Source organism: Leuresthes tenuis, unplaced genomic scaffold, assembly GCF_036924035.1.
Source record: "Leuresthes tenuis unplaced genomic scaffold, fLeuTen1.0.hap1 SCAF_8, whole genome shotgun sequence".
Lineage (NCBI taxonomy): Eukaryota > Metazoa > Chordata > Actinopteri > Atheriniformes > Atherinopsidae > Leuresthes > Leuresthes tenuis.
In genome coordinates, this window is record NW_027325362.1 from 12179489 (window position 1) to 12194384 (window position 14896).

Below are 14896 nucleotides of genomic sequence, written 5' to 3' on the forward strand. Positions count from 1 at the left end.
CGGAAAATACTTGCTTGGCTCGGGAGTGCAGACTGGAAAAGTGGAGAAAGCCGAGCTCGCTTATAGCGCTGACCTAGATTTGCTGATCTGTCAAAGGCATATATTATCTGATCCAAGGTAAGGGAAAGTTGATAACTGCACTGGGCAGCGGTCACAGTCAATGTCTGTGGTACAGTAGCTTTTACAGCAGGACTTCTGTTGAAGGCCTTGGGTCATGGCAAAAATAATGCAGAGCTTTAGTTTTCCATTTCTAGATCTGTCACTGTTATACCCCTCATACTTTTACACCTCTGTGCAAAAAGCTTAGATAAACACATGGTTCTTAACACAAAATCAAATGACAGAATACAGCAATTTTCCACTCAGTACATCCAAATATTATGCAGGGAGACCCATGGTGGTTTAAATCTGCACAGCCTGAAAATCCATACAGCCCTTTTATCAAATGAGGTAGACACTTTTAGTGCGTCTACTTCAGCATATGCACCATGCGACTGTGTAATACACAGATCAATCTGTCAGAAACCATTAAAAGGTTTGTACTTATCCTGCAAGGGAATGGATGCTAAATCAAATAAATTTTGAAATCCTCTTAGCACACACCTGGACTTGTTAGTATTGGCAGTGAGATATAGAGGGATGTCACCCAGCCAAATGGAGCAGTTTCTTCAGACTTCCATTGCAGGATGTCTGAGATTTCAGCTAAATGCTAGCAGTGCTGCTGGACACAATATTAACAAAATGTGTGGAAAGGGGTTGTATTTTTTTTCTGCTAATGTGTCAGTGTGTAATAAAACTGTCAAATAGCTTCAGGATGCATTATTAAAACCTTGCAATCTAATGTTTTGCTTTCTAGAAACTCACAAGAAACCAAGCCAAATCATAGATGAATGAGCTTAGCAATAACAACATGAAGGAAATCATAAATCTGCAAAGAGATCCATGCAGATCAACTGCTACAACTTTGCACAGTGGTCAGCCGAAACACATAATTGAAGGGGCCTCTTCTTAAAATCACAGAGCCGTGCAGTTCAAATTCATGGAGGACAGAACTCATATAAGGCCCCAGATAAAAAGGACTTCAAGGTGTTGGAAAATCCGCCTCACTGTGGCTCCCCATTGGGCTGAAATTCTACTGGAGCAGGATGGAAAAACAAATACATGAACCCTCGGGCAGGGCGCGTGACACTTCAAAGCGTTCCGTCTCTGTGGACCCTCTTCCTTTAGGCCAGTGTGGCACTCACACCCATCAAGAAACCCAAGTCAAACTGCCTTCCTGGTCATCATTTCCTCCTCCCTCTCTATTTCCCCTTCCTCCCCCTGAAGAACACATGAGTCCCATTACCGTTTTACTGTCTCAGCACACCATTAAAGCTAAAATGTCAGACCTTGTTACTGGATTATACCTCCCCAGTCACTCTTGCGGCTCCATATGATGAATTTATTTTAAGAAAACGGACTCAGACAGGTGCTTAGATCTGAATGTTGGTGCTTTTAGAGAATATTAGGTTTTCATCTTTCCAACATATTAAATGTAGATTTTATATATTATATTTTATTTTTTAAATATTCCATTCAGTGTCCATATGTGTAGACTTGTGTGCATGTGTACAACTTATTTCCTAAAAAACATGAAGTTATGTGTTATATGCAGGTGACAAAAACATTCAAAATTGTCCAACTGAATCACATATAGCCTTAAAATCTGTTTGGCCCTGTCTGCAAACTGTTTCCAGAGGTCAAACAGCTGACTAAGGACTCTCTGCAGCTGGCATTTGTAAACCCCGGCGTGTCCTGTTGGCTTTCCATTAAAGTGAGGTGGAATAATTAATACAAGTCTGGAAGACATTCCTCTTGCTGGAGGCAACATTCTGGCCCCCAGCCTAAACCAACAGTTGGAAAAAACAGGGCTGACTGGAGGCCAAAGCGAGCCTCCAGATGGGGCTGAGTAACAACTACCAAGCCTTGTACAAAAGAGGTGAAAGGGTTGAGTTTGGGGAAAGGGCAAAACTGTTTAAGGAGGACTGAATCATGAGTGAGGCTGTATGTGCCTCACATATGTATGTAGCATGCATGCTGCTTATTGTTTTGATTACTCACCACTCTCGCTCTTTTCAATGACGTCAACAACCTCGCCTGCTTGGAGACTGATTTCTGCAGGCTCTTGTTTCTCGTAATTGGCCACCACCACATACTGTTCCAGGAGCATGGGGTCCGAAGCATCCAGACCTGGAGTTGATGGAAAAAAACATGCTGTCAGCCAGCTGCCAGCCATAGGTCCACGAGAACGACTGTTGGGCACTCGTTGTGCCATAGGCCACTTTGTCTGTAGGGCTCAGCCAATCACAATAATCACAGGGATCAGTGCATCTTCCCCAGAGTCTAGCCATAGAACTGCATCCCTCTCCAGCCCAACATCAAGGGCAATGGAGATGCTGAAAATCTTAAATTAAAAAAAAAACAGACTTTCCTTCCAAAGAGTGAAGGATCAAGCTCTCAAGTGCAGAAAATCCATTCTATTTTACTAAAGTGACCTCATCCTTATTGTCAAACAAAGTCATGTTCAGGTAAACAAGTAAACAGTTTGAAGACGAGCAGCAAGGAGCGAGCAGAAGACAGAAGGATGAACGGCAGCTTGCTGAGGACCGGACAGTAAAGTCGAAGAAAGAAAAAGTTTCCCTGGAAAATAAACCATCTGCTAAAAAGCCTCCTTCTCCTCAGTTGGGGCTGGAGCTGGAGGAAGAGTAGGGGGTTGTATACGCCAATCAAAAGAGCCGGGACTCTGGGCCTTAAATAGAACCAGATGAAGGGGCTGGAGCTGTGCTCAGAGGGATGGCCCTGTGTCTATGAAACACTAGAGCTCTGACTACAGCGTGCAGTCCAGCCAATGGAACTCTTCCTCTCTGTACTTCACTAAGTTAACCATTTAAGCACCAGCAGTGACTTAGTTTTTTCACTTGGTTTGTGCAGGCATTGCTAACTGGGTCAATACCCATCCCCTTACCAGGTTTCAGATCACAAATAAACAACAGGAGTGACCTCTTAAGAAAGAAACGTGTTTTTTATTTGTTAAGGCATCTAAAGAACGTTCCGTGTCCAGTTTATTGCATCCACAACACTTTTCTCCCCTCCTCAAGAGTCAGGCTTTATCAACTGAGGCTGGCTGAAGCCTTAATCATGCAAAATCCTTCAAATAAGCATAGCTGAATGAACTGAAGCAGATCTAACAAGTGTCAGCTGGAATCCAGACACAAATCAGCTGACGCCAAGTTCACACATTAACAAGAGCTTCTGCTAACCATTGAGTTCAAAGCTGTTTGCACACTTTAGATTCTCTCTGTGTACCTTGATACCACTGCTACAGCTAATATGTACCTTTATGTAAAGTTTAAATAACAAGCAAAGATCTACAAACATAGTTGAGATCTCAATCTCAGTCATGGCCAAAGAGAGGCAAAATGTTTTCAGTCACTGCTAACAATTTACTACAAGGCTAGGTTCAACATGTGAGCTTTTTAGTCGTAATCAGCAAATATTTCCAGCAAAAAGAAGAAAAAGCTTTCCCAGCCTCTGGGAAAAAGTAATTGTTTTATTCTGGGAAAGGAAAGTGAGATCAGTTTAGCCCAATAAATTTGGGGATTTAGGCAGGAATAAAAAATGACTGAGAAGGTTTGATTCGGCTGTCATTTCTTCAAAGAGATGACCCGGAGACAGTCCCCCAGACAAGAGATTTCTCTAAATCTAGATAATATTTTGCCTTCAATTGGGGAACAATATCTGAAGTGTCAAACAGCTAATAACTCAAAAAGTTGAATTCCACACCAGCTTCATCTCATATGCTATAATTGCCAAACAGACTGGATTACTGTGGTTGGGCTGTGGTTTTATCAGGCCTTATCTATGCAAGATGTTTTGTCAAACCACAAAATTGGGTGCAGAAATGTCAGAAAGAACATTATTTACACACTGCCTTCTTGTTCTTGTAATAAATTACATGATAGCAACGACTTTATCTGAAGTGAAAATTATATTAATAGATGTGCATGGTTGAATGGCTTATTGAAAAACACTGATGAATTAACCCTTAATAGGTACACAAGATGAGTGACTCAGTCCCTGTTAAGCTGTTTTTATTCATACATGCAGTATGAATGAAGTATTTTTGAGTATTTACCCATTTCAGGTCAGTGAACACATAAGTCAGCAAGCATTATCTCATAAAGGTACGACCTCTGTCAAATGACGTAAATGCAGCTTTCTAAAACATATAATTAACAACTACTGCGACTGTGCCGTAAACACGAGACCCGAGGGGAGTGAATAAAGAGTTTGTCAGCAAAGTCAATAGGCCTGAAAAACAAAAGCTAACATTTCAGTTTCATTCAGGAAATGAAATGTTTTCCAACAGCAGGAAGACGGAGCCTGAACAAGGAGAGCACGTGTGAGAAAAACGAGGTGAACCAGAATGCAAGTCTAATTTCAAACAAGAGCCGAGTACAGAATGAGCAATACAAAAAAACCACACAAATCAAGATGTCAACAAACGTAATATTTTGGGAAAAGTTTTAGGACTTTGTTTAGTCACTACCTGAAAAAAACTTGAGATTCCTGAGCAAACACGTGGAAAAATAACCAAGTATTATGAATGAAATACCATAATTAAACATCCAGCTTCCACTCTGACAGAGTGCAAACTCGCTGAGCTAGAAAAAGACATTCAAAAGCTTTACTAACTCTTGGTGTCAGTAAAGGAGTACTACAGTTTATCTTTCAGGGTAGTGGGCTACTTCTGAGGATATGAGTCGAGAAGCACGTGTATGTCAACGTGAAGAGTATTAGTGTTGAAATGCATTTCGTATTGATGTCCATCACATTAGTGCTATTAGCCACTTTCTGTGTTTCTCTCCCTTCGTTCAGATTTGTACATGTGCTTCCAGCTCTCAGATATCCGAACCCCATTCAGCCCCCATCCCCTCCCGCACTCACCCATCATCAGCTCCTTCCAGAGACGATGACAGTTGGGAACCTTGCAATAACTCATCAGTAAGAGGTGGAAACCTGCAAGTCCAGTCGACTCACTTATACCAAGACTTTCTTTCTATTGTTAAATGTTTTGCAGTTGTTCTGCTGGACAGCAAATACTGTAACTGGCAATATCCTTTATATCTTAGTGTTACATTTTAAGCCCTGGAGTGACTTCATGAGAGCAGAACTTGGCTGAGAGGAGTAAAATTTGGCAAAGCGCAACGCCTTTATTTGGCTTGCTGCAGCAGATGTGCAGCTGGATTAGAAGGGATGCAGAATGGTTCTTCAATGTAGTACAGATGTAGTCATGTCACTGAATCACTATGTGGCCCTGAGGGGGAGAAGAGTCAGACCAAAAAGTAAATACCACCAAATTCAGCTTACTGTAAGATTTCATTTTACTAGGTTGATGAATGTGTTCAATATCCTCATTAAATCTGCCGATTATCTCACATTGAAGATCTGTAACAATGTGTCTATAATGTGTAATAATGGAACTTGAAAGCCAGCGAAAAGCAACTTGGACTCTTAGCCTGCCCTTCTGTGTTGATGTGACAATAACACAATTCTCTCTGACCTCTGGACTTTTCCACTTGCATACTGTCAACATCTACCCTCTACTGCACATATTGTTTAATTACTGCACATATTGTACATACATTGTATCAATATTTCCAATCCAGTTCTATACTTTATTTCATATCATCTTTCTTAATCTGTCTGTCTAATATTGTCTTGCACTATAGCACTAAGACAAAGTCTTTGAATGTGTTCACTTACTTGACAACTTACTTGATTCTGCTTCTGACTGTGTGCATACATAATAGAAACAAAACTGGGACTTCTTGAAAGAGTACAGAGTACCTTCAACGTCAGCAGATACCAGTTAGTATGTGAATGAAAAGGAACGCTACACATCCCCTGAGTTTAATGAAACAGAAGCACAAATAACAAAACACTATCTGTTCTAAACACTGTTTTGAGCAGGAACCTTAAGCTCTGCCTCCAGAGTGGGAGTCCACTGTGACAAATGGTCACTTATAAGAAACAGCAGCCTGTACTGGGTCTGCTCTGTGCGGCAGAGGGGTGGAGCTTCCACACAACCAGACTTCAGTGGTAACTTGAAGGGGGGACCTCTACATTGACTGTAGCTGACATGCAATTTAACTTTTAGGCAACATTTCATCACAACATTCATTTGTGGGTTTGTGCTAACTCACATTTTAATAAAGAAGCTGCTGAAACAGTGTTTGATTGTTAGAGAGCTGATTTGCCTTAATGATTTCCAATGCCAGTTTAAAATCTTATCCATCTGGAAACCCAAACAACCACACAGACCTCTTGACCCACCCACCATTTAACTCATTAGCAGATTACCCCCCCCCCTGCCCACAACAAAGATGCATAACCACATACAGTACACACACTGTACTGAACATGCTGCTGGCCCCCAAGAGACCTGCAGCTCAAATAAAGACAGCCAGTCTGCACACTTTGACACACTCCCTCGATCTGTGCACTGACATGGTTTCCACTTGCCACGTAAACCTCCTCCTCTCCAGCTGCTTTTCACATGCACTACACCCCCGAGCGCTGCATTTCTTTTTCTCTCCTACCCAAAAGTCTTCTGCTCATCTGGCTTTCTATTTGAATACAGATAAGAGGCAATGGTTTGAAGTTGATAAGAAGCTCCTGAAGCTAATCCTATTTACTTTTGAGATTGTTATGACAGCACGTCTTTTCATCAGTCACTGTCATCTGAAAGTGATTTACACTAATAAGCTAAGTATCAGCAGTCAATCATGACAGCTCCCGTCCATGTTCGAGAGGAGATAGCCCGCCTATCTATGAACCATAAGTAGATAGTGCCTTGGCTGTGATGCACAGTGAATTATAGCCTGCTTCAACTATATGGGGCTCAAGTTTGGGTCACAAACAATAAATGAGACACAGTTCTGAATTTTATCTAAAAAGTTTAAAAAGCCACAGTTCAGGAACACAGCACCCTTTTAAAACAGCTCTCACACTTCTTAAACATTTTTTTTTATCTGTTCTTCTTCAGAAAGAAAGACAAATCACCACAACAAGCGGGATGACGGCGGTGAACAAAGGCAACAACCAAACCAAAAGCAAGTGATCAGCTGTGAGTGACCCTGTAATGTTCCTCTACTTGCCAGGTAAACATCGTCAAACCTCTAACCAAACCGCTTTTGTGGTGACAGGCTACATTCTCCGTTTTGGGGCAGGGCCTCAGCAAACTCTTATGGGGGACCCGAACCATGTAATTATGGAACCCATAAGCTGCAACTACAGCATAAATTCACCACAGACTCACTGCACTTTATCTGCTGTCCTGCTTTAAAAGTGAAATACCAGCCTTTAACCACTAATGTCCATCATGGGGACTATGGTGAAGGTTTCTAGATCAAGTACGGGGATCTTGTTCAGAAAGAGCTAAATGTTAACATTAAATTATCAAGAGTACTAGGCATAACTATTAAAACCTTTCCTGTAATATCCAAACTCAGAATCAAACTGCAAGAACTATGCATGAAAATGACAATATTACAAAATGCCCATGCATTTTAATAATAATAAAATGATTAATAATAATTAATCAAGTGGGAGCAAGTCTAATTTCTTGTACTGACTGAATGTAGGCTACTCAACGAGTGGACACACACACACACACAGCTGAAATAAGGCAATTTTTCCATTTCACTATGTGGCTGGAATTTTCTGTTACATAAAGCCTCAATACCATGGAACACATTACTTTGGAGTCTTATTTCTTTTGGTGACAACCCCTGCACAGCTTCTTCCCAGAGCAGATCACCCAAAGGAAATTTACTTACAGATCTATTTACTGATACTTTCAGAACCCAGCTTTGAAGAACACGATTGTGGCAGATTGCAGGAAGGATGGCCACAGCGACTCATCATCTGATTGCAGGACAAGTGTGTAATTTAGTAATGCATATGGGTATTCTAAGACTGCATGCACGCAAGTGCACACACATATAAATACAGAAAAAACTGCACAGCTGTTCACTAAACCCCTCTCATACTTTTCCGGTTGCCTCCTACGCTCATATCCCCCATACTCAGCTGAGTCACTCGGTCTCTTTTGCACTCTAACACACACATATAAACACATCAACATTAACCCAAAAGCCAACGCTGGCAGTGTAAATGCGGAGGCCCAAACAGGTGTTCCTGTAACCCTAACACTGTTTTCTTAACAATTTCATAATAATGCCTAAGTGTTTGGGAAGGATGTGTGAAAATGTACCTATGACATCATGATGGAGTTCACTTTAAAAAAAAAGGAAAACAAAATCATTGCTGTAGATATATTTCTGTAGGATAATCATCTTCCACCTTAATGTATCTACCGCTTATTTTGTGGTGAGCTATTTGTTTTTTTCATAAAAAGGGAGGCAGTGACTACTTATGACTCGCTTTGTCCAAACAAGAGTCAAAAACTGAACATGTTTGTGAGATATGTAATAATGAAAGGCTGGCAATCTCCTCATGTGAGAAGCTGAAACCAAAGAATATTTTGTTTAAAGTTTTGTGTTTAAAGGAATGACAGAAATCATGAACAGATTATCACAAGAGTTACAGCATTCCTTTTTTTGTTCATTGAATCATTAAATAACTGACAAACATTGTAGCTTGATTGCAGATATTCCTTTTCCTTCCCAAAAACAGAGGGTTATTGTTCATACCAAGAAAGATACTCTCTTTTCTATTTTTAAACTTTTAGTCTTCAGCCCCAGCCAATACTGCCATCTTATCCTTATGCAGACACTTTGATAAGCAAAACTGGTGGAGCTTTCTTTTGGGTCTCATTAGTTTTGTGCAACTGTTTGAAAAATGATAGAATTAGTCATTTTCACTGTTTGGAGCGACCCTAGAAATCACATTCTCATTCAAGTAAAAAGTAAAAACAATGAAGATACAGTACTACAAGTGTGTCAAACTGAAGTGCTGAATGAAGTTAAAGGATTTTCTTACCTGATTTACGTTTACCAGAGCCCCCACAGTCTCTGCAAAAGAAACAACACCAGAGCAACATGGTCAGTGCAGGTGTTTGTGCAAGCAAGGTCAGAGCATTGATATGACTTGATCAATCTGGTAGCTGGGTAAGGCTGAATCCCTGAGACCATCCAAGTGCAGTTGGCACACGACTACCAGCCAAACCCTCACTGAGAATGCATGCAGAACTTGACCCACGACCAGAGGGAGGGGGACGGGGTGGGACACATACGGGCCAGTGCCACAGCAAGCATGTCAAGAACAGTAATAAAGCAAACCATCAGCTCTTTTGACTAATATACTGTCATGTGTGTAAATATCCGTTCAAATGGTGGATATAAGGGTGATGAAGCTGCCTCTGTTTAACAGAACGGCATCTATTGACATGACAACAGTATCATATCTCCCTGTTAAGTCTCATTCATGTGTAGATGTGAAAGGCCTCTTTCTTAAGCTCGGACTTTCGCAAAATGCTGACAGAGAGATCGTTCGTGTCAAAGAACTTTGACGCTCATTAAAATGCAGAGCAGCAGCTTCCCATTCGCTGCGCTCACATTTGCTGTACACATCTGCATGTGGCTCAAAGCACTGACCTTCATCAGCAGTACATGGATATTGAGACAAATGGACATTTCAGAAAATGCATACAGACAGACAAAGCAAACAAACCAGGAAAACAGACACAGCATTTAGAACAATACAGAAAACACAACCTAATACTTACTAAAAACAGCAAAAACTGCATTGAGGATGCTACTCAATAAATTGTGTTCTAGACTGGCTCGTGACTCTTAAGATACTGTGTGTTGCACTATCAGGGCCACTGTATGCTGACCGCAAGCACATTATTTGTATAATTTAACATTTAGAATGGAGCTCCATTGAGCAATTGCAAATTGACTCAAACTTGCCAAAAAAAAAAATTAATACATGATAAATAAATCTACAATGCAAGTGTGTCAATGGGAAGACTCAAGCTTAAGGGCCTTTTAGCAAGTGTGGGCTGTTTGCTTGTCCTCGTTCAGTTAACTGAGCAGCAAACAGAGACAACTGAGAAGCTCAGGTTTGACACAGATTGGAACAGACCCCTGGCTCTCTGGGGAGGCCAGCAGCAGGAGTGGAGACATGATGAGTCATGGATATGACCACATGGTTGGATAAATCGTGTTCGAGGGTCGCCAGCTTACAGTCATCAACTTCAGTTCACAAAAAAAAAAGAAAATAAATAATAATATTTTACCATTTCTAATAGAGATTATTTCACCCTGTGGTACAAACACATTTTTTGCTATTTGATTTGTTTTTAGAAGACTATAACAAAAATCTAAACATGACTAGGTTTATATGCACAGGTCTTAATCAATACTAACCCGATAAAGACTACTATGATGAGATACTGTCATGTAAAGAGCATTTTGTGGTTAACCTAACCCCAATAAGGACATATTTAGGTTAAGGTAAACAGTAATCACAATTAGCTATGTGGAGTGTGCTGATCCATCCTGTATGCATCAACATCACTGTTTTATCAAAACACGCACCCTGAGAGGTAAAGCACTCAACATGGCTGCCGTCGAGAGTCTGACTAAAAAAATGTTTATGTCTATGCATTTGGTAGATGCTTTTATCCAAAGCGACTTACAGGCCTTGCCTTATTATTTTATGTTTATATGCATCTTATTCGTATGCTTGGAAAACTCAGGAAATTCACAAAGCCTGAAAGTATACAAAAGCCTTGATGTCTGGACATATTTCAAAGCAGGATTTGTCAGTGAATGACCAACATTTAAACTCATTCATACAGCAGACCTAAGAGAGAGCCGCTGCACACATTTTCCACCAATTGCAACAACATTGCAGTTGCATATATTACAACTGGGAGATGCTAAATAGCTTACCTAAGTTTATCAAAATATTTCACACTCACACCTAGTGATAATCCACGTTTGTGAGCAGAGATTGCAAGTGTCTCTATTAATTACAGTTATCCAATTGGCTCTTTTCTCTTTAATTTTGGTAAGTTTGTAAAAATAAAAACCTGCTTCTTTCTAAATCTGTTTAGATCGTCTCCATTTTAGACGTGTTTTTGAGCAGTAGGATGGCAGCGGTCAAAAACAGGACATCATTTTTGGGTGTGTTTTGATGGATATAGACATAACCAAGGCTTTCGATGGGCACAAATCATTCAATGGCGCACACGAATGAAACATGAACATGACTCATTCATCAACAAAGCTCTGGAACATGTACATGGGAATATGAATGGAATATCCAATGTACAGTTCATTGAAACACTTCAGCTGGAATACTGTCTTTTTTTAAATAAGGTCAGTACTTCTGCATGTACACAAAGCCAGTGACACTGAAGAGAAATAAAGAGGCATGATAGTAATGTGAACATATCAAGCTAAATAACAATTATTGCTTAAAGATGCAGAGTGCAGAATAAAGTGACATCTAGGGGCTTAAATAGCTGATTACACCAAGCCCCCCGGTCTTAAAGAAAGGACAACAGTGGCCTCAAAAAGTCCCACTCCAGAACCAGTGTCTGGTTTGCCCCTTCTGGGCTACCGTAATAAACTGGCAGTGTAACAAGATGGAGTAGAAGGCCCAGCACTTTTTGGTTTTTTTTTTTTAATAAAAACTGCTCCTCGTAAAGTGATGAACAGGCAACAATTCTTATTTTCATGTATGTCTACACTTATCAAAACAGAGTAATGAATACTTTATTGCACGTCTACCAAGACGAACATTAAGCAAAACATTTTCATAAATAAATGTGATCCTCTGTTACTTAAGATTAATCAGATTTTGGCGCAGCACTTTTCTGTTTCCAGATGTGCGAGCGAATACGAGACAGCTGCATGCATTAGAAGCAATGATACTCTTAATTTATTGTAGAAATAAAACAACGGTGAATACATTATTAAATTAGACAGCGGCAAAGTAGGAACAATGTTGATATTGGATGTTCAAGCAAAATTCATACGGTATAAAAATAATTGAAACCCAGCATCAATTTGAATTTCATAAAGTCCTTTGTAATATAATGGTCAGAAAACAAATTAGGGCCAACTTTGAACTGATTTAAGACCAGAGCTTTAGGTAAACAAATCAAGTATGTAATGGGTTTCAAAAAGAAAAATTTGCACATCGTGGCAAGCACCTCAAACATATTACACTGTTTATGGTGTACTGTTTACCATTTGCAATGTGAGATATTATTTACAATGTGTTCGTTGGGGCAAAATATGTGGGTCGAAGATGAAAATGAGGTTTTGGAAGAAGTGACAAAGACAAAGTAGATGCTTGACCTGCTCTGCTTGCTCATGACCCTCAGCACAGAGGTGGAGTTATATTCCTCCCAAGAGGAGACTGAGGACACAGCTCTGGTTCAGTGGGCTTACCTCCTATCACCAGTAAAATCTTGAAGTTAAAAAGAAGATGTAAAACATATCTCTTTGGGGGGTAAATCTTAACCCTAAATTGACGATAGACACTAAGAGAAGTTCTTTAAAATACATAGTTTGGTTTCCTCGTGTCCATGGCAGAAGATGTATATACCATACTGTACACAAGCACAACAACTGAACACATCATTAAAAATCCAAACCCATGAGAATTCATCTTGAGCCTGACCTGAGCGTAACCATCTGTTTGCACATAACTAGAGCTCACCCTTTGTAGGTGGGCTTGTTAGAAGAGGAATGTGTGAGATATTAGTCCTTCTCTCACATTTTTCAGTCAAGTCAGAGGACTTCAGTATCTGCCCTACTCCGTGTCTCCATTACACAGACACTGCATGACCTGCAATTTAACTCTGCAGGGTAACCTCTAAATCTGCGGTCAACAGGTCAGCATCATTGAGCAGCAAATCATTATGATAAAGCAGTTTTGCGTGAAAGGTAACGGTGCTGCTACAAGAGCACACATAACCCCAGTAAACTCATGCATACTAGGCCAAATCTCCTGTAAAACTTGGCCATGATTACACACTGATGTCAGCGTAAAAGAATGTTTGTTTGACCACGTATCAACCACTAATAACTTCTCTTGTGCTGAAACACAGATGTCAAATTAAGCTTTAGGCTGAAAAGAAAAGACTTTCAGACAAATAAAGTGCCAATCATACAACTTAGAATGCATTAATGTGTAGAAGTGTTAATCACATGGTGTTAACGCATTCACAATAAGGGGACTCATTCCTCATTTTAGGACAAAAAGCAGGTTCCCACATTAAACATTAAGCATAATACTTGGGTTTCAGTAGACATCAAAATAGGGTCAGACATGTAACCATGGTAATTAAGGTTAAAATAGATCTCCTATGAAGGTAAGGCAGTGCAAAATCATGTGTGCATGCATGAGTTTTATGCACATGGCGGGAATCTTGCACCAACAGCAGGATTATATGGTTTGGATGGGAGCTTCAAAGGGTAGACTGCACTTTTAACCAGATTAATTTAATTGAATTCTGAGGAAAAATGCATCTTGCAATGATTAAATGTCCCACATAGTCTGCTATGTGAATCTGACAAAGGAAAAGAAAGTCAAACTCAAAGAGCGAGTGTTTTAAACTGTTGAATGAACATAGACACTGTGGCGGTCTTCAGCTGCAGAGCCTTAATATCAACATTATGATCCTCTTTCAAATTGCTGCTTGTGTTGCAGACTTGTTGTACAAGTCATGTGCAGATAATCTGAACAAATTTGAGGATGACATTTACTTTTGTCTGTACATTGAGTAATTTACTTTTATCCAAAGCGACTTACAAATGAGAAAACAACATTCAAGCTTCAGTGCAGTAAGAAACCCTGGTCTACACACTGAGTGCTTAATTAGTTTAAACCTATCTGGATGACAGAGTGTAAATAGAACAGAATTGCAAGTAAGAGCAGATTAGGTGTACGAGGAGAGGAGGAGTTCTCTGGAGAGATGTCTTCAAAATATTCTTGAAGGTAGAGAAGGACGCCCTGTTCTCTGATAACTTGGTAGCCATTAAAACCACTAATGAGAACAGTCTGGATTGAGACTGCTGTATGTGCAGGGATGGCTGTACCAGAGGAGGAATGGGGTAGCTGGGTGCAGACCCAGATCACATATGACACAGAGGCTGACTAAAATAAATAGCTGAGACAAACTTAAAGCAAAAGACCATCGCCCTCCTGGCTTGCCAGTTTACTTTTCCTTTTTTCAATCTAATCTTACTGGCATATTACAGCAGCTTAATCAGTTTGGACTGTACAACATCACTGCTGCAGCTGTAATATTGTTAAATCCAGTATTATTGCTACTCTCATGTCTTCTTGTCCCTCTCTTGGATAAATCAAGGACCGCTTTGTTTGAGAAAGACTGTTTCTAACATTTAGTATCTAAATTTACTTTCAATAATTATGTCTTTATCACCAAATGCGATGATTTCTAACAGAAGAACTTGAAATTCACAGTCAATTCTTTCTCTTTCTTTTTTTTTTTTTAATGCTATGGGTTAGTATACAGTTCATATACTACACTGCCAACAGCTATTGAATACTCAAATAAAATGAGATATGTTATATGTTATGAGATAATGTTAATAGAAATGTATTGATTGACATGAAATATGAACAAGGAAAAAAAGAAAACACAGGGCAAAAAATTATAAACTGATATGATAAGCTGAAAAATGGAGAAGATGGACATTATGCTCATGTTAACTGGATTTAATAATTCTCTTTTCCATCGCCCCATGCACTGGCCTCAAAACCAGAGATGGTTTCCAGGCTGAACACTGTTGCTCAATAGTTTGTTAATTAAATGTAAAAAATGTAGGGGACATTTCTCCATTTT

At 39.8% G+C, this 14896-nt stretch overlaps 1 protein-coding gene across 3 annotated transcripts in view; it reads right to left on the reverse strand.

The window, feature by feature from the left end:
* Nucleotides 1-14896, reverse strand: part of LOC140312960 (SH3 and PX domain-containing protein 2A-like) — a 38775-nt gene that overhangs the window by 21013 nt on the left and 2866 nt on the right. For 2 of the 3 annotated variants that reach the window (XM_072390867.1, XM_072390865.1), the window contains exons 1-2: nucleotides 9046-9106; nucleotides 2101-2229 (exon numbers count right to left, since the gene is read on the reverse strand). In XM_072390867.1, coding sequence (XP_072246968.1) covers nucleotides 2101-2229; nucleotides 9046-9106 — 190 coding nt within the window. Of the gene's footprint in view, nucleotides 1-2100; nucleotides 2230-9045; nucleotides 9107-14896 lie in introns of those variants that run through there. The other variant, XM_072390866.1, reaches the window with a different exon arrangement.